Here is a 20078-nt window from a genome sequence, read left to right on the forward strand (position 1 = left end):
ACGGTCTCCAGGGAACCTGGGCTTAGGTCCTGAAGGGATCTGATGTCTGAGGACCTGAGTAATTGTGGCCTGGTGACCTTGTGACATTAAGGCTCAAGAACCCAACACCTGAGTAGCCATGACATGCAAAGTAAGCCATGAATTTTTATCCATTAATTATGAATCCCTCTATTGAAGGTGTTTTTTTGTCCACAAAACCCTCGAGTTGATGCAAGCATGGTAGAAGTAGGCCCTGTGGAAGCAAGAGGAAGAGGTTCCTTGTCTAGCCTGGGGTATCTCCCCAGATAGGAAGGGCAGGGGTTGGAGAGGGGATAGGGGTGCTAAGCAAGAGGTAGGCAGATGAAGGTCTGAGAGCTCCGTGTGATGAGAGCGCACGAAGCTGGGAATGTGAGATGGTGAAAAAGAATGCGTTAGAGTGAACGGATGGTTTAAGCCATGGTTACACATTTATAAATGAAGGAAGGTGATTCTGTTTGAAGTAATCCTGAATTTTTTATTAGCTTCAAAAAAACAAATCTGGTTTTTATTATTTTATTAATTTCTCTGTGGGATAGGTTCTAATTTACTAATTGGTGTTTTCTTTGTTAAAGAAAAGGGTTGTTATAACCAACCTGAATGGTCACACTGCTCGAGTCAATTGCATACAGTGGATTTGTAAACAGGATGGTTGTAAGTATTAATCTGATTGTTAAAGCTGATCTCAATTGTTTTCTGATAAAGTATGATTAGTCATGTTTCTTTCATTACTTTTCTTAATTTACCGATATTATGCAATTGGAAAACAGAAGAAAAATAGTATGCCCAATGAAATAATCCAGCCTGTACTTTTACTTTATAGCAGTTGGAGCATGGACAACACAGCAGTACTTAGAATGAGGATAGAGGCAGCCCCTGATTGTGGCAAGACCCCCTCCATTGCCCACAGCTTTGCTTGAAAGCCTGTAAGCAAGGCCCAAGTTGGGGTCCAGGCTGGGATTCAGAGTTGGCTCGCCGGGCTGTTTTTGCCACAGACAAGCTATTGCTTTTTTAGGCAAGACATTGCATCTTCGTTGACCCCAGTTTGCACCTTAGTAACATCTGAAAAATAAAGGCTTATTCTGGATCAGGGGACCCTTAAGGGTTGTGATACCTGTGAGGTCAAAATTATTTTCACAATAATACCAAGAGGTTATTCACATTTTTCAGTCTCATTCTATCACAATTTTATAGTGGTGCTTTCCAGCAACTATGTGATGTGTGTGTGAAATCACAACAGATTAAACACAGAAGCAAATATGAAAATCTAGCTGTATTCTAATAAAGTCAGCTGTTAAAGAAATTTGCAGAAATGTAAAACAGTGCCTCTCTTCTTATTAGTTTTTTGTTTTGGAAAATGTAGGGTTTCCCCCAAACCATAAAAATGTTATTTTTATTAGCATGTAGTGGAGTTCATCATTATTTTTAAGTAAACTGATAAATAAGTATTTTTCGCATTTCTCAGTTTAAATTTCTAATGTGTTTAATATTGGTACATGTAGTCAGTACATATAAGCAAAAGCTTCATGGGATCCTAAAAAATTTTTACATGCATAAAGGAGTCCTAATACCAAAAACTTGAGAATTGCTGGACTAGAGGATCTCCAGATCGCTTCCATCTCTTAAGATTTTATGACTTAAGAAGTTTTAATTAACATATTGCTTTTAAGTGGTGCTTCCAAAATCCGTGGAATTTTCTCAAATGTCTATTCTCCTGTGGTATTCTCATGGATTCTGAGTTAATTTTATTTTTAATTCCATAAACATTTACTGAGAGCATTCTGAGCTAGGAACAGTTGAAGAATTTTCTGAATTAGTGACTGCTATGATTTTTATCTGTGATACTTCTTGTTTTAAAAAATTTTTTTATTGGGGAACAGTGTGTTTCTTCAGGGCCCATCAGCTCCAAGTCATCGTCCTTCACTCTAGTGGTGGAGGGCGCAGCTCAGCTCTAAGTCCAGTCGCTGTTTTCAATCTTTAGTTGAGGGGATGCAGCCCACCATTCTATGCGGGAATAGAACCGGCAACCTTGCCACTGAGAGCTTGTCCTCTACCCAACTGAGCTATCTGGCCACCCTTCCGGAAGCTCAGTGGCAGCTCATTGTCTTCAGTCTAGTTGTGGAGAGCACAGCTCACTGGCCCATGTAGGAATCGAACCAGCAACCCTGTTGTTCAGTGCTCGTGCTCTAACTAACTAAGCCATCCGGCCGCCCTATCGGTGACATTTCTTAAAAAGTTGAATATGCTACTTATTTCAATTATAATGCAGGATTATCACATTAGGTCAATAGAAACCATTAAGTAGTAGAAAGTGGCTGTTAGTGCACATATTAAAACACAAGTGTAATTATATTAATTGCCACCAAATGACATCAAAGACTACTTGAATCTCAGTAGAGGGATTCGTTATATTAATTTGGGCTTGTATATTTTATCTTCCCTTTAAAAGTGAGGTTACATATAATGAATTGCTTGTGCATCACTGTAATAGTAACTGTTAGGATTGATTTCCTCTAATAGCAACTGTTAGGATTGATTTCCTGAATTACCACCAGTTAATTCAGATATTCTTTCTAACCTATGTATCAGTGACAGAAGATTTTAATAATATCATTTCATATTCTTAAAATGTCTTATTTTTAACACATTACTTTCAGATAACTTAGAGTAATTCTGAAAATCACGAAGTTAGATAAATGGCCTAATTTCTGTGACACACGAAGAAGTTAAAGCCCAAGACTACATCTGGTTGGCAGCAGGGTTAGGATATGAACTTGGGACTTCTGAGTACATATCTAATATACTTAGACAATCCCCTGGCTGCTTGCTCTAAATATCTAGCACATAGGCCAGAAGAAACAAATAAATGGAACATCCAAACCAAAATCATATGAGATTTAAAAACTATGGCAACTGAATATATAATGTGTGGTCCTTAGATTCTGAATTTTTAAAAAAGTTATAAAAGATATTACTAGGACAATTTGGGGAAATTTTAATATGTACAGTATATTACATAATGACATGGTGTCCATGTTGAAATTCTTGAATGTGATAATTATATTGTGGTAATGTAGGGGCATGTTCCAGTTCTTAGGAGATACATGGTAAAGTATTTGAGGATCAGAGGTCCCAATAGCTACAACTTATTTTTAAATGGCTTGTCAAAAACAAAGAGTTCTGTGTATATACATATATATACAAAGAGCAAGCTGTTAAGCAAATAAAGCAAAATGTTGACAGTTGGTGAATCTAGGTAAAGGGTATATACATTTTCTTATATCTTTTCTATAGCTTTGAAAATTTTCAAAATAGTTGGTAAAAAAATATTTACTGAGATATGATTTTTTCAGTTCCTTCTACTGAATTAGTTTCTGGAGGATCTGATAATCAAGTGATCCACTGGGAAATAGAGAATAACCAGGTGGGTAGACATCTTTATAGTTATAAGAAATGACTGTTATATCTACTTTTGTTTTCAGTTTTTTTCCTCATTTCTACTGTGTTCTTCCTTTGTGAAGTTGACTCATTCTTGCTGTCAGTAATCCAGATTCCATATCTTCTGACTTCAGAGACCCTGTACCCTTCCCTCTAATATTTACTCTCATATTCATATGCTGTCAGTCATTTCTGTGAATATCCCATCATTTTGGAATAATTTTCAAACAGCTCTTACATGGGCTGTTTGATCTGTTTTCAGTGATAGCAAAAATTAATACTTCTGTGTTCATAGGACAGCTGTTGTCATGGATATAGATTTACAAAGTTCTGAGTGATGTTACAATATGCAATGCTAGATATGGATGGACCTTTATTGATGGAAATTTAGGTTGTTCCTAGCTGTAAGCAAAGATTAAAAGTGAAAAGTTAATATGTTAGATGTTGGAATGTCTGCCATGCAGAAGATATAGATGATAAAAAAAACTTATTCATAAATCATTTACGTAGTTTTAAGACAAAATCTATTTGAATAACTAAAGTACAAGGGTGGCTCCTGAGTAGGTGCTCTAACTTGCTGTATCACAACCACGGTGCAGTGAATTCAGAAAATATTTTAGAGGTGGCCTTTGTGTTGGTTCTTCAAGTGGGATATGATTTCCTTGGGTCAAATTAAAGGGGTGAGGATTCCTGGTAAGAAAAATGGCATGAATTTAAACTCAAATGAGAAAACCACCTGCTCAGGAGTATCCACTTTTAACCACAACCTAACAGGTCTTTAGAGCAAGGCTTTCTAAAGTTCAGAGAACCATTCATTTCTCAAGAAGTTCTGTAAAAAAAGGAATCTGGGCAATCAGTTTGGGAAACACTTCATATCCTATACCTCTCAGAGATTCCAGTGAGCATGAGTGTAGTGAGGGCTCTGAAAAGTTCTGACAGGGACAAACCTGCATGTGTTTGTTTAACTAGCATTTCCCAAACTTATTTCAAGACTGAACTTGTTCTCCTCCCCCTTTCAAATCTCTTAGCAGCCCTGTGTAACTCTGAAGTATACAGTTTTGGAAATGCTTCCAAAATTATCATACATTGTGGGCAGTAATACTAGAGAAGCAGAATAGGAGGCGATCCTATGGGAATTTGAACACTTGAAGAATTTATTCTTTTTTAAAAAAAACTTTTAATTTTGAGATTGTTATTTAAATTTTTTAAAAATTTACAGTTGACATTCAGTATTTATTAATTCAGGTGTACAGCATAGTAGTTAGACATTTATTTAACTTATGAAATGATCACCCCATAGTCTAGTAACTTTGTTCTTTATTAGCAGGCATTTGGAAGTCATTGATGATTTCTAAGCAGAGGAGTATGAATATCAAAAGAAGATTAATTTGGCAGCAGTGTGCCAAATTAGAATAGGAAAATATACGGAGGAAGGGATATGAGATGTATTTTTGAAGGAAAAAATGATTTTGGCATTGACTAGATAGTTATCAAAGGAGTGGTTAGCGGAGTGAGTAATCAGAAACAGTGAGGTTCTGTGTAGGGCTCCAGGAGAAAGGTACTTCTACACAAGAAAATAGGCGAGTGGGAGGGAAGATGTGGATTTAGGTTGTAAACATGTCATTTGAATTGCTGACCAGATACTCAGACTTGTCCTCAGAAAGAGAGGGCGGGTGTGAAGTGGGCATTGTGGAGCCATCTAGACTTGAATGAAGGCAAATGGGAATGTGACAAACTCTGCTACTGTTTGGACTGATGTTGGCAAAGGAATCCAGAGAGAGTGATAATCAGCACTCATTTCTGAGACGTTGAGGTGAAACTTGGCAAAATTCTTTCCTCAGTGCTGCCCCAAGCTTCTCCTGTCGGTAGAGAGGGTTGCAGGCTAAGCAAGTATCTTATGGCAGAGAGCACATTTAGACAGGAAGGGGCCAAAGGCAAGAATGTGAGGCCAGACAGGGAGGAGGCGAGGAGGAGGATGAAAGGCATCAAGAGGGACGAGGGAATAAGAGGTTTAGGGAAGGGGCCGTGCATTACAACCTTGGGGGCTTAAAGATTCCTTTTTGTCTGTACTTCCATGCACACGTGCTCAACACCCCTTGACATCTGATAAAAGGAAGTAATTCTAAGTTGGTAATGAGAGGTTCGAGTCTTTGAATAATGAGCAATGTTTTTCAAAAAAGCTGGTGAGCTGGAGAAATTTTTTTTGTTGGAGTTTTTAAAATTCTTTGTTGAAATACAACTCTGTTTAAAGATGTGAAGTGAGTATTAAATAGTTGTAATTTTTTAAGACTCATGTAAAAAAGGTTTAAATACAGAAAAGTATAAAGAAGGGAAAAATAACTATATATAAAATCTCAACAGAGCTAACATGATAAACATTATTCCAGATCTCTAGTTATGTGTATATAATTACATCTAAAAGAGATTATACTGTTTTTTTCAAAGAAGCCAAAAGTTAGTGATGAAAGGAAGTTAGTGTACAGACCCTTGTACATAACTATTAATTATTACCTTCTTGAGTGGCAGGGTTCTGCCTAAGTAATTGGGAAAACAACTAAGGAGACGATTAAGGGATACATCTATTTCAGCAGACAATTTTTAGAAGATACTTCTCAAAGAAAGTGGTGGGATCTCACAGATTTGGAACTCTAAGAAATACACTTAAAATAGCAGAAACGATGACACCGGGAAGTCTTGCATGGCAAGCAGGTAGACGTGGTAAATGGGTTCCCAGTTCTGTTTGCCATTTTTCCATTTTGCAGCTGTACTTGATTTAGGCAAGTATTATGAGTAGATGCTAAAAGTACTTGGTAGAAGTTTGATGGTGAATAGAATATTCCCTCCGTCCCAAAGTACAATCTCACATATTATCACCAAAAAAAAAATTTAACTTCACAGTGAAAAAATCTGGCAGATGCTACCTTTACGAAGATATCAAAGTTCACTTCACCAAAATTGGGACAAACCGACGTGTGCTTCCTGGTGTGACGCACTTCAGTAGTAATGATGTCAAAATGTATATCCTGAATCTGTTCATGACAGAGCATCAGACTAATCCAAAAAGGAACATTCCACAAAGCTGGCCTGTATTCTTAAAAAATGTCAATGTCATGGACATCTTTCCATGTTAATAAGCATACATTTATCTATAGTATCCTTTTTATTGGCTATAGTGTATGTCTACAATAATTTAATTATTAATACATTTATGCTGATTGCAGTTTTTCACTGTCCTGAAGAGTGTGTGATGAATATTCTTCTCCATTTGTCTTTTATTTGTTATACTGTGCTTTCCCGAAAATTAGACCTATCCTGAAAATAAACCCCAGTTAAGATCGTCAGTCAGATGGAAGTATTTAGTGCATTATGACGATGTTCTAGAAGAAGGTGACATGAGTGTATTTGAATAAATGTAGATTGTTGTTCGTGAAAAAATAGGATATCCCCTGAGAATATGCCCTAATGTGTCTTTTGGAGCAAAAATTAATATAAAACCTGGTCTTACTTTCGGGGAAACATGGCACTATTGCTGTTAGCGCCTCCGAGTAGATTCTGGGATGTGAGATTGCTTTGTAAAGGGGTATGCACATTTTATGTAATTAATATGACCAGACTGACTTCTTGAAAGTTTATTTTCTGTTCAACTGAAAGGACCTATTTCTAGATCATGCATTTTAATAGTACCATTAATCCTATGATTCCAGTTAAATAAAGGTGAAACTGATAATTCCTTTTTTTCTCATAATGTTTTTGTTATGCTTTCTGATTCAGCTTTTAAAGGCGGTCCCTCTCCACGGCCATGAAGGACCTGTGTATGCAGTGCATGCTGCGTACCAGAGGAGGGCATCAGATGCTGCCTTACATACACTGATAGTTTCTGCAGCTTCGGATTCCACTGTTCGAGTTTGGTTTAAAAAGGGTTCAGAAGGTAGGTTTAGAGGCATTATAATCCAAACCAATGACATAGTAATTGTCAAACAAATGACAACCAGAAGAGCATGCATATCATTTTTTTAGTCTTTCTAGAAACTTTAAAAATGTTATGATTTTAATCTAAGTGTTTGTGTTTTTTGTACTTTTTCAAAATACCAAACTGGTTGTTAATGTAAATCCCTTCTAAGCCTTTTCATATAAATCGTTTTGTTCTCTGTAACCTTGTTAAAGATTGACCATTTAAATTCACATGGTCAGTGGGGACTCAGGATTGACTTCTCTCATCTCCCTGCTGACAACTCGGGCTGTGCCGATGGATAAGCCTCTCTAGGTGCATAAGCTCGGAATTAGTTGTTCATGGTGTTTTTTATTATTTCTTAGTAACATGCCTTCAGACCTTGAACTTTGGAAACGGATTCACTCTGGCTCTCTGCTTATCCTTTTTGCCTAATACTGATGGTGAGTATCCTGCTAAAAGAGCATATTGAAAGAGCAATAGACAAGTATTTTTATATCTCCATATGACCAGAACCTAAAAGAAACATTGGGTCTCGACTTTGTGTCTAAATTTTTTCATGAAACAGGTTGAGACCTAGCTAATATACTTTTGTTTTCAATATTCATATGATCTGAGTATAGAACATAAGGATAAGGGAAGCTCTTTAGGAATTTTGCTAGCTGTTGGAAATTTAAATGACTTAGTATGTACTCAAGATCGATACTGTTATTTATCAAAGATTGTCGATGTATTTAGATCTAAATTGGGAAAAGTATATAACGCTTTAGAAGGTGAAGGTCTAGGATAAGTTGGAAAAGTACTGAAGATGGACCATGTGAGCATTTCTCTCAAGATGACAGCCCTTTCACACCCTGTATGATGACATTTTTGCCTAAGACGACGTAATAAAAGCTCCCAAGAGCAAGATTTTCGTTTTGCCCTGAAACCCATCTATACCTCTCTTTGATTATCCTCCACAAAGACTGTTGATAGCCAGAGTGAAGTAGTCTGTCTCTTGGCCCCCTCAGTAACCTGGAGGACAGGCCTGGTAGAGAAAGGTGGGGCCTGGAAGGCATCAGCCTCTTGCTTTCTGTGGCAAGAGCTGTGACTCTATGGTTTCATGTGATGCTTCCATTATGTGCGAGGGAGCCCTCAGAGGAGGAACTCACATTCTGGTTTCATAACGTGGAATTTAATATCTTCCCACATACACTGAGGTCAAGTCACTGGGGTTTTTTGGTTTTGTTTTTCGTTGATTTAAAGTGAGAAAATCTTTGAAAAATATACTTGGTCCCAAGGTGTTTCCTAAGAAAAAAAATTTCTGTTTTACCTTGCTCCACAGTCATTAGGACCATCCCTTGGTAATGTGAATTAGTTTTTTGTCTTATTAAAGAAAACCAATTTTACAGATGCACCTTTCATAGCTTTTTAACCACATATTTAATTACATGCTTTTTAACCACATATTTAATTCTTTTATTGTGTTCCCTAATTGCTTCGTGAATTTTGTTTTACTATTGAATTCTCAAATAAAATGTGAGGTCCTCAGAGTAACATACCTTTACGTCTTTGTACAGTAGCCATGATGCTAGGCTCATGGTAGTTCTTGCATTTTATTATTCAGTTGGGCTAACAGCTTTTCATATTAGTCTTCCGTCTGACAGTGAAAATGCTCCCAACCTGCTCTGGAGCTTCTCTGTCCCGGCTCCTTCTATCGTAAATGACACATAATGGAGGAAAGGACTCTCGGTTAATTTAGAGTGTTCATTTTATTCCTGTAGACATATATCAAGTACTTTCAATTTATCTGTTCAGTGGTGTGGGAAATAGAAGTGAGGATTCTTTACCTAGAGCTTAGAATCCAGCATAGGTGATGATAATATGATGGAATACTTACAGTGAAGCCTCTTTTTCTCCCCCCTCAGTACCAGTATTAGCATGTGGCGATGATGACTGCAAAATTCACTTATTTGTTCAACAAAATGATGAGGTAATTAATGATGTTTATGAAGAGACTGGAATTAGGTCCTGCTTAATTACATATCAAAATAAAGACTATTTCCAGATTAGAGAATTTTAGGAATGTTCTCATCTAAACCAAAATACTCCAACAGGAGAATTTTTTTTTTTTTTTTTAAGATCCTCTGTTAGATGGTTTGTCAGTCCAAACACCAAGCAACTGCTGCATTTATCACCAGGTCTGGAGTTGTTAGGGGGAAACAGGTTATTAGGTGAGGGAAGGAGAGAAGGAAGGTGCTGCAGTAGTGTTTATTCTTAAAATTTTAAATGAAGTCTCATACCTACAGTGAAACACTCCTTGGTAGTGTTTATTTGTCCTTCTGAGCTTTACCTACTCTTTGAGTAGGGGAGGGAATTTCTAGAAAGAATTGGTTAATTCTAGGCTCATTTATTTAATAATGGAGATACTTGTTTCTTTTCCTTCTGTAAGACAGTTTAAAATGGTTGTGAATGTCCCACTACCCAACTTTTATCTATATTATGTTACAATATATATCATTTTACCTTGTAAACATTTAGATTATTGGAGGTTTACAGATCTTATCTACTCAGCATTGCTCAGTTAGACGATTTAGATGATTATGAGATCTTTTTATTCCCAGATGAGACTTTTGTCTTATGTCTAATCAGATAGTGTTCTGTGTGTGTGTGTGTGTGTGTGTGTGTGTGTGTGTGTGTGTGACTGGCTGAGTCCAAATGAAATTAATGGTATACATGAAAATACTAAATTTGATATACCTGAAAATACTAAATTCTTACACCAAACCCAATGATTTTTATCTTACTAGTTTCAGAAAGTGCTTTTCCTCTGTGGACACGAGGATTGGATAAGAGGCGTGGAATGGGCAGCCTTTGGTCAGTATGAAATTTTGCTGAGGTACATGTGATGGGGGCAAGTATGTGTATCTTTCAAGAAAGCAGCCTCCTAGGTTTTAAATTTAAATTTTCTTTGTATGTGAATTTTTTCTATTGTTCCAATTAGAAAAGAAGATACTTATCCCTTCTATTCGCTATTAATTGGGGTAGTAGAGGATGAAACAAATTGATCTTTTAAAAGAGGACACAAGCTGACTATTCCAAATGCAGACATTCTTGAAAAGTTTATTTGTAGAACTTAGTAGACTGCATAAAAATACCATGTTATAACCACTCATTAGCATTGTATATATATTTGTCAATGTTATTAAAAATGAATATAGGTCGAATGAAAGTCTTAATTTTTTCAGGAATAGAAATGTGCATGTTGTAGAGAAAAAAGTCTTATACTTAAATTTAAGAATGTAATGTTTTTAACATAATAACCTTTTTTTTAATTAGGTAGAGATCTTTTCCTAGCAAGCTGTTCACAAGATTGCCTGATACGAATATGGAAGCTGTATATAAAATCGACATCGTTAAGAACTCAGGATGATGATACTATAAGACTGAAGGAAAATACTTTTACTGTAGAAAATGAAAGTGAGTAATAATGAAAATATTTGCTGTAATAATATTTAGGTCTCCTAGCCAATTGATTTATTTGTTTCACCATATACCTATATGAAGGTTAGTTTTTCAGAAGTAGCAGAGCCATATGTGAAACTTGATACTGTGCATTTTTCCTTTTTTTATTTTTATGTGATGACGAATCACCTTTCATATATGAAACTTATTTTTCTTCTAAACCATATTAGTGAGATTTAAAAAAAAAATGCTGAAAATAATTTTTAATGTTTTCTCAATAAATTAATTTGTAAAATGTTACTAAATTTGCACTTTTAGCATAGGAAGATCAAAGTAATAATGTGACTTATCCATACCTTTGTTGGAAGATGTTCTATAGGACAAGCTGAATCCCTACATGTAATTCTGGTTTTCTTGCTGTCTGGCATCAGAACAATACCCCTGCGTGGTAGATACTGTTGAAATGTATTTAAAGGAGGTGTTTTGGCGTGTATCTAAATTATAAAGTTAGTTGTCAGTGAGCATTGTTCACCCATGAATTTTCTTCTTCGTTATTACTCTTCTTGGTTATAAAGCCCATGAAAGTTGAGATTTTGGTAACATAATTTTATGAGGGGAATCAAGAAATACTATAACCAGCATATTATGAGTAGCTATTCCCAAATTTGACATTTTTTATGTGATTTATTTATTTATTTTTATTTTGTTTGAAAGGTTACAATACTGATTTGACTTCCTTTATTTCTGCATTTATCTTATTTTTTCTTAATGGAATAGTATTTTAGGTTATTATACTGTGGTAATGAGTGAGCATAGCCAGGAGGCTGACATGTCCATTATTGCATTTTATTAGCCGTATAGCAGCTGTCGCAGAAAATTTAAAGTAGAATACTCTTTAATATTTATTTACGAACAGGTAAAGACAAATTATGTATTTTTAGAAGTTTTTTCTCCTGTAATTTTGAACAGTAGGTGAAGTTAATGAAATTTAGAATGCATGTTCTTTTTTGTTGACTAAATCATGTTCTGATTTTTTTTCCGGACGTAATTGTACAACAGAGTTGGTTATGAAAAATGTTCTTTTTAGAAAATCTTTGTGGAAAGAATGCTTCTTTGCTTTTGTTATAGGTACCAAAATCGCATTTGCGGTTACTCTGGAGACTGTCCTGGCCGGTCATGAAAACTGGGTAAATGCAGTTCATTGGCAGCCTTCATTTTACAAAGGTGGGAAGAAAACCATACACAGCCCTCATTTCTGTTAAATCTGACATACACAATTTTAAGCTGAACAGATGAAGTGGAGGATTTTTTTTTTAGTGTGACTGGAAGTCTCAATTATAAGACATTTTCAGGTTGGCAAAGTGTACTACTGTAGCCCTGTTCTGCTGACACTCAATTCCATTGAAAATTGTCCTGAGTGGGAAAGGTATGATTCCTGCCATGGTGCCAAAACCACCACAGCCCTATTAATTTTTTCTCTTAAAAGTATTCACCTATTCTTCATGGGATTTGAGAGATTGACTTTCAAGCCAACTTCACTGGATCCTTTACCCTTGATACTAGATCGTTGGTAATACTAAGACACATCATTTATGAAAAAATAAGATTCTTTCCCTCTCTTTCCTTTGTCCTTAACCTCCATGTATGGAGTGACAGTTGTGTGTATGCTCAAGCTGGTGCTGGGGTGTAGAGCTGAGTGAGGCACAGCCTCTTATTCTTCCTCCAGCCTCTTTCCCAAGACAAGAGTAGAGAATAGCAGTGATTAATGCTCAGGTAACTCCCCATTCAGTTTTATTATGCCATATTTGCTGCAGTAAAAAAAATAAATTAGATATGAAAGATACTGAGGACTTCTGCGTATTCTTTCCTGAACCCTTTCCCCCTCCACTCTGCCCTAGAGGCAACTACAATACTAAATTCAGTGCGCTGTCATTCCCATGCATGTTTTTATATTTTAACTACACATTTATGTAGCCATAAACAATATTGTTTTATAACTGTTGAAACTTGATATCAATATGTATTTATCCTCTTACAACTTGCCTTTTTAACTTAACATGCTAAACATTTGGAATTGTATGCACGTTGATGCATGTAGCCCGAGTTTGTGTATTTTTATTGTAGTTTATTCCATTGTCTAAATATACAGCAACTTGTTTATCTGTTCTTCTAATGTTATACATTTGTGTTGTTTTCAAAATTTTGCTGTTGCAGGCTGTAGTGAACATATTTGCAGTACCCATGTTATTCTGGTAATCTACAAACATGATGCCTGTTGATCCCCTAAAGGCATCAGTTTTTATTTTTTTTAGATGGTGTTCTACAGCAGCCAATGAGATTGTTATCTGCCTCAATGGATAAAACTATGATTCTCTGGGCTCCAGATGAAGAGTCAGGAGTTTGGCTAGAACAGGTAAAAATGTGGATGTTTAAGGAATAGAAAATTGGGTTTAAAAGCTGTTAAATCCCAACTCTATATTCTTAGAGCTGCAAATGTTTATTCTTCATATATGTTAAGTAAGTGAGAACATAATCTCTGGACTCAGTGGTTTTTCTTGTGAGAAGTGTGGACTGTTGATTATGAATTGTTTTCTGTCTGTTATTGCATAGGTTCGAGTAGGTGAAGTAGGTGGAAATACTCTGGGATTTTACGATTGCCAGTTCAATGAAGATGGCTCCATGATCATCTCTCATGCTTTCCATGGAGCATTGCACCTTTGGAAACAGAATGCAGCTAACCCAGTAAGAAAAGCACTTTTAAATGTAGCGTCTCTGATCAAATACAGTGAATCCAAAATGAAACCTAGGTGTTGTTTTACGTATAGCACTAATGAAACATAGTAGAGGCATTCAAGTTCTGATGCCTCTAATGACATCACTTCTTTTTGTAAATATATGCTGTATTTTATTAGATAAGAAACTCATGCTTTTCTAAGAATAGATGTATTCATTTGTTCAGCACTGTTGAGGCGTTGAAATTTACACATAGTAAGTTTTCTATATAAGTGAACTTTAAGCTATATAAAGTTTAAGCTCTCTCTTTACGCTATATAAATTTTTGATGGGAGTTTTTCCTAAAATGTGTAACTTCTTGGTCTTATAAAAGGTAACATAGTTCAATACTTTCTTGTAGGATGACAAAGTATTCCATAGATAACTATTGAATGAGTGACTGACAAAAGGGCACTCTGAGCACCTATAATTTTGTGATGGAATATATTGATGCTCTCGTGTAATTCTACATGGCCCTCCAAATATTGGGCTCTTAGAGGTATTTCTTGTAAGATTTAGTCTCTTCTCAAAGAGAGGTAATCTTCCTCTAGTCATGCTCAGTATCTTCCATCTTTTACTTTCTAATTTGCTTCTGAATGGAGAAACCACCTAGCAGGAACACAGTGGCTAAGAACACAGGCCTTGGAGTGAGACAGCCTGGGCTCAGATTCTGCCCCAGCACTTACTAGCTATGTGTCCTTGCGGACATTTCCTAACCTCTGTCTCAGGTTCCTCATCTGTAAAATGTGGTTAGTAAGAGCATCTACTCATAGGGTTTATATGATGCTTAAATGGGTCAATATTTGTACAGTATGAAAAATAGGGACTGGCATATACGAACACTAGGCAAGTATATTTTAAATAAGTAAAAGAAAGAAATAAGAACATTCAGTGAATATGAGTCCACAGATTCTGAATATACATCTGATGGCTTTCTTTATAAAGTCAAATTCATGGATTTGCAGAACCTTTAGTTTGTGGGCTTGGTAGTAGTTGTGTTACCTGTGATGATTTGACTTCTCAATACATAGAGTGATTCACTCTTTCCCTTGTGTCTTCCATTTGGAGTGACCTTCAAGATTGTTTCCACTATTAAATGAACCAGGGAGCCATTAGCTCTGACACTTTTTTTTTTTTTTCATTTTGGAAAATATTTATGAATAAATAGTTTTATATGACGGCTGGCGGCAGCAGCCTCTCCTCTACCCCTCAGGAGTCAGTAGTAAGAGGGGTGTCCTGCCGGCGGGGACGCCGGGCCAGCTGGGGGTTGAACTGGGAGTTGTAACGCCTCCGCCGGTCATCTGCCTCCTCTTCTGGCTGCTCCTCCTGGGGGGCCCCACCTCGGACCCGGGCCAGCAGGGCCTCCGCCCGCGCCCTCTCAGCAGCTTCTCGCCGATGACGTTCAGCTCGAAGCTGGTCCAGGGATGGGGGTTCATTGGGCCGCTGTTTGTGAGACCCTTCCTTTTCCTTTCTGCTGCGACCACCATCATCACCACTGTGCTTTCTCTTCCCCAAATGCTTCTGCATCTCCTGCAGAGGGTCCAGGCGGTTCTTGATCTTTACATCTGGTCCTGGGCCAGGCGGGGAGGGCCCTCGCCCTGGGGGGAGCTGGTACCAAGGGGGCTGGGTCTGGGCTTCCGCTGCACTCTGGCCCAGGTACGTCAGGATGCCCAGAGCTTTCTCCTGCCTTTCTTTATCCTGTCGCTTTTCTTCTTCATACTCTTTGTTGCCTCTGGTCTCCCCTTTCCCTTCTTCCAGCAGCCCCCGAAAAAGGTCCACAGGGCCAGAACTCGGGGCCCCTGCCTCTGCTGCTTCAAGTTCCGGTAGTGAGTTCTGATGTCTGGCTTTCTTCCGTAGGAATTCTGTGCGGGCCTCTTGTTGAGCGAGCAGTACCCTCCGCTCACGCTCTTTCTCCTCCTCTCCGGCCTGGGCCTCGTCACGCCGAAAGCGGGCGACATTGTCCTTGTTCCGAACGTGCCAGCTCTTCTTGGGCAAAATGTTCATGGCGGCGTAGCAGTCTACAGACTCAGCTCTGACACTTTTAAATAAATATTTTCGTTCTTAACTCGGAGCTCCTTTGAGCTATATTTTAGGTAGTACCATGTTTCCCCGAAAATAAAACCTGGCCAATCAGCTCTAATGCATCTTTTAGAGCAAAAATTAATATAAGACCCAGTCTTATTTTACTGTAATATACGTCTGGGTATAACATAACATAACATACATAACATAAATTAATTTTTGCTCCAAAAGGCACATTAGAGCTGATTGTCCGGCTAGGTCTTATTTTCGGGGAAACATGATATTTGAGAGCTTTCATAGAAAAACTCATCAGATGAGTAAGGAGAAACTCAAACCAGAAGACAGGATTTCATTTCACTGTGCTTGTGCTTATAATTTGATTTCAAATTTATAATAGCTACTTATCAAATATTGAGGGAGTTTTTTTAAATAGACTTTTTTTTAGAGCAATTTTAGGTTCACAGAAAAGTTGAGCAGAAAATATCCCTGCCCTCATATGAGCACAGCCTCCTCCACTGTCAAGATCCCAAACCAGAGATACATTTGTTGTTGTCAAGACTGATTTTTTAAAACAAACACTGCCCTTTAGTACTGTTAACAGTGGAAACTGTACTGATAGTCCAAAAGTGCTACCCATTGTTCAGAACATTTTGGAAATTCCCATTAGTGCTTAATTTAGAATTAGTTTGTATGTTACAGAGGAAATTAATAGCATTTCTTTGTCACAGCCTTTTTATTTTTTTGACCAGAAAATAATATAGCTTAGCTTAATCACTGGTCCTATTCATCAGACTTGACTTTGAATGACCTTTTAGCCATTTACATAAATTTAATTTTCCTCTAAAGACAAGTTTTATCACTGTTTGAGGTTGTTCAAAAAGATGCTTTGTGGACCAGGCCTATGACATTTCCTGTATTTCACTGTCACTGTTTGTTTCCATGGTTGCTGAAAGAGGCTCCCTCAGTAGGTGGGCCATCTGGGTTTGACTCAGCCTTCTTTCCTCTACTCCTGCAACTCCTCTTAATAAGGCCATTAGGCCCACACTCAGAATCTACTAATGCATTTTACACAATACTCTTTCTTTGTGACTTAGTTTAACAGATATTCACATAATACCTAGTATATGCCAGCATCATTCTGTGTGCTTTACAAATATAAACTTTTCATCATAATGACCCTACGATCTAGGTAACTCTTTGACAGAAGGGTTAATTTAGGTATAAAAAGGTTAAGTACTATTTGGCTTCTAGGAGACATTTAATAAATGATGAATGGAGGGAAATTTCCCAAAGTTACTGCTTTAAAGGACATGTTTGAATGTTTAAGTTCTAATATGCTGACTGGAAAACAGATCCTATTATTTTAAGATCCTGTCTTGTTTACTTAGCTTTTCACCTTGCTCAGGGGCTTCAGTCTTGCCCGTTATCAGACCTGAGGGCTGAAGGCATTTTCAAACTTTATTTTGAGTAGTGGTGGTCTTTATTTTGATGTAATCATGTACACTTTTCATTGTAGATAGAGTGGACTCCAGAGATTGTCATTTCAGGACATTTTGATGGTGTCCAAGACCTAATGTGGGATCCAGAAGGAGAATTTATCATTACTGTTGGGACTGACCAGACAACTCGACTTTTTGCTCCATGGAAGAAAAAAGACCAAGTACAGGTAAAATGTCCTATTTGACCCATCCACTTTAAGAAACATCCATGAGCACATGAAAGGGGCCACATCAATAGCCATTAGGGAAATGCAAATTAAAACCATGGTGAGATGCCACTACACAACCTCTAGAATGGCTAAAGTAAAAAATACTGACAATAACAGGTGGTAATAAGGATGCAGAGCAACTGGAACTTTCATACATTCCTAGTGGACACGCAGAATGATGCAACCACTCTAGAAAAGTGGTATTTTCTTAAAAACTTAAACATACACGTACTCTTTACAATTCAAATGTTAGTTGTTGTCAAAATATATTTACTTCAGTTCCACATACAAATTCTGTTATACCTTGTAATTTTAGGTTTAATTCACTAGGAAACACTATCAAGTCTGTAGTAAAAACTAATTTCTAAAGTCATATAGTGTTAGGTAATAGTGGTTGAGGGTGATTTTTGCACATGAAACTTTTCAGTCTTGGCTCTGAGCTCAAAAATCTCAGTAAATCTTTACCACTGGTAGGCCATTGAACTGTGCTATGTGATAGAGAAAGTCAGTATACTCAGCTTCAATTTATGACAAAAATTCATGGAACTGACTGTGGGTCAGTTCCTGAGAGCTAATGAAATTTGCCACCGACATGACTGTTTCAGTTGCAAATTCATGGAGTTGAGGACATGGGGGGCAATACTATAGTCAATTAAAAAAACAAGGCAAATGATTTGGAGTGATATTCTGTAGCTCTTGGTGATTTGTTACTGATAAGACTCAGTTGTTGATTCATGATCCATTAAAAAAACCGATAAATTGGGCTTAACAAAAATGTAAAATTTTTGTTCTTTGAAATACACTATCAGGAAAATAAGGCAAGTCACAGACTGGGAGAAAATATTTACAAAGCACAGATCTAATAAAAGATTTATATTCAGAATATACATAAAACTTTTCAGAACAGTAATAGGGAAACAAACAATCCAATAAAAAAATGGGCAAAAGATTTGAACAGATATTTCTTCAAAGAAGACATATAGATGGAAAATAAGAACAGGAAAAGATTCTCAACATCATTAGTTGTCAGGTAAGAGCAAATTAAAACTACAATGAGATACCCTTGCATACCTATTAGAATGATTAAAATGAAAAGACTGACTAGACTAAGTATTTGTGAGGGAGTGGGCAGCTAGAACTCTAATACACTGCTGGTGGGATTGTTAAATGTAAAACCACTTTGGTAAATAGTTTGGCAGTTTCTTAAAAATTTAAATATACATCTGCTGTATCATCCAGCCATTTTTCTTATTGGTAGTATTTACCCAAGGAGAAATAGAAGCTTACATCTAGGCAAAGACTTGTACATAAATGTTCATGACTGCAGTTTTGGTAAACCACAACTGGAACACAACCGACATGTCTGTCAGTAGGTGAATAGATCAACGGTGGTATATCCGTGCAAGGGAGTATGACTCAGCAATAAAAAGGCCTGAACACTGATACACACAACATGAGTCAGTCTGCCCCTTGGTCATATTTCCATGGCGTAATAAATGATTTTGTGTCTGATATTTTGCTTGTTGCAAAGAATTCTGTTTTGAAATGTGTGATTGTTTTTGTTTATCCCCAGGTGACTTGGCATGAAATTTCAAGGCCTCAGATACATGGATATGACCTGAAATGTTTGGCCATGATTAATCGGTTTCAGTTTGTATCTGGAGCAGATGAAAAAGTTCTTCGAGTATTTTCTGCACCTCGGAATTTTGTGGAAAATTTTTGTGCCATTACAGGCCAATCACTGAATCATGTGCTTTGTAATGTGAGTATCGCTCTAAATGTTTTAACTAAATCTAGTCACTTCATTTAAAATTTAAAAAAATTTTTTCTTAAGGCTATAAATGGAGTATATGGGTAGAAAGGAAGTCAAATTGTTTTGTTATTGCCTTGACAAACTTCTGTGTACTCTGTGGCATGCAGTAATTTAAATATTAGAACCAGAAAATTTGTCACGAATTAGCCCAAGACACTAAAGAATTTAAATGTTAAATTAAGGTATGAATACTATCTGTCATCGCTGGCAGGTTTTGATGGTTAGCATATAGTTTCATATGATGTAATTGGATTGTATAAATTACAGTTTAAGCAGATTATTGGCAATTCAAATGTCCCTCTGTAAAAAATTATTTAAATATTCAATTATTTAAATATGTTTAATGAAAATACTATGACTCTCTTTCTGGGAAACATCTGTGTTTGCATGAGCATCATCAGATACATGGCTGTGAGACTCTTGGAAGTGGAGCGCCGGGCTTTCCATTTTCAGCCTCCTCTGTGCTAGAAGCCAGCCCCGTGCGTCTCCTATCAGACCCTGAAACCCAGTGAGCTGTTTGGGTTCGATGAACTCATTGATGAGAAGATGCCCAACTTTCTGGATTGGGTAGAGGGTTGGGGGTTAGCTGGAACCTGTCCGTTGGAGAGTGATTGCTTAGCTTTGTTTCTATTGGTTCAGGAAATGGAAATGTGGGCAGATGTCCACACAAAGGTGGCTTTTAAACTGCTTCTCAGCATTTATGGGCATGACATTTTTGTAGTGCTTGAAATAACAGTAACTTTTAGTGTTTAAAACATATATCATACTTTATATTTATTTATTTTTTTCATTTATATCTGTTTTTTATTTTTTTTTATTATTAGTTCAGGTGTACAAAACAACATAATGATTAGACATTTACACACTTCACAAAGTAATAACTCCACCAAGTCTACTGCCCATCTGACATTGTACGT

At 36.9% G+C, this 20078-nt stretch overlaps 2 protein-coding genes across 2 annotated transcripts in view; one reads left to right on the top strand and one right to left on the bottom strand.

The window, feature by feature from the left end:
- The window catches only part of ELP2 (elongator acetyltransferase complex subunit 2), a 38794-nt gene that overhangs the window by 1737 nt on the left and 16979 nt on the right, over positions 1-20078 (top strand). Inside the window, exons 2-13 of the mRNA XM_033087107.1 lie at positions 591-669; positions 3369-3439; positions 7225-7381; positions 7768-7845; positions 9310-9374; positions 10192-10258; positions 10721-10861; positions 11975-12070; positions 13159-13259; positions 13457-13588; positions 17157-17306; positions 18922-19110. Of these exons, the coding sequence (XP_032942998.1) occupies positions 591-669; positions 3369-3439; positions 7225-7381; positions 7768-7845; positions 9310-9374; positions 10192-10258; positions 10721-10861; positions 11975-12070; positions 13159-13259; positions 13457-13588; positions 17157-17306; positions 18922-19110 (1326 nt within the window). The remainder of the gene's footprint in view (positions 1-590; positions 670-3368; positions 3440-7224; positions 7382-7767; positions 7846-9309; positions 9375-10191; positions 10259-10720; positions 10862-11974; positions 12071-13158; positions 13260-13456; positions 13589-17156; positions 17307-18921; positions 19111-20078) is intronic.
- On the bottom strand, positions 14758-15639 carry LOC117011641 (leukocyte receptor cluster member 1-like). The gene has a single exon (XM_033087109.1). It carries the CDS (start codon positions 15620-15622, stop codon positions 14828-14830), a length of 795 nt encoding a protein of 264 aa, XP_032943000.1. The 5' UTR covers positions 15623-15639; the 3' UTR covers positions 14758-14827.

This window comes from Rhinolophus ferrumequinum, chromosome 19, assembly GCF_004115265.2.
Source record: "Rhinolophus ferrumequinum isolate MPI-CBG mRhiFer1 chromosome 19, mRhiFer1_v1.p, whole genome shotgun sequence".
Classification (NCBI taxonomy): domain Eukaryota; kingdom Metazoa; phylum Chordata; class Mammalia; order Chiroptera; family Rhinolophidae; genus Rhinolophus; species Rhinolophus ferrumequinum.

Coding starts and splice junctions, on each gene's coding strand:
- LOC117011641 (XM_033087109.1), bottom strand. CDS start 15,622: ATGAACATTTTGCCCAAGAAGAGCTGGCACGTTCGGAACAAGGACAAT.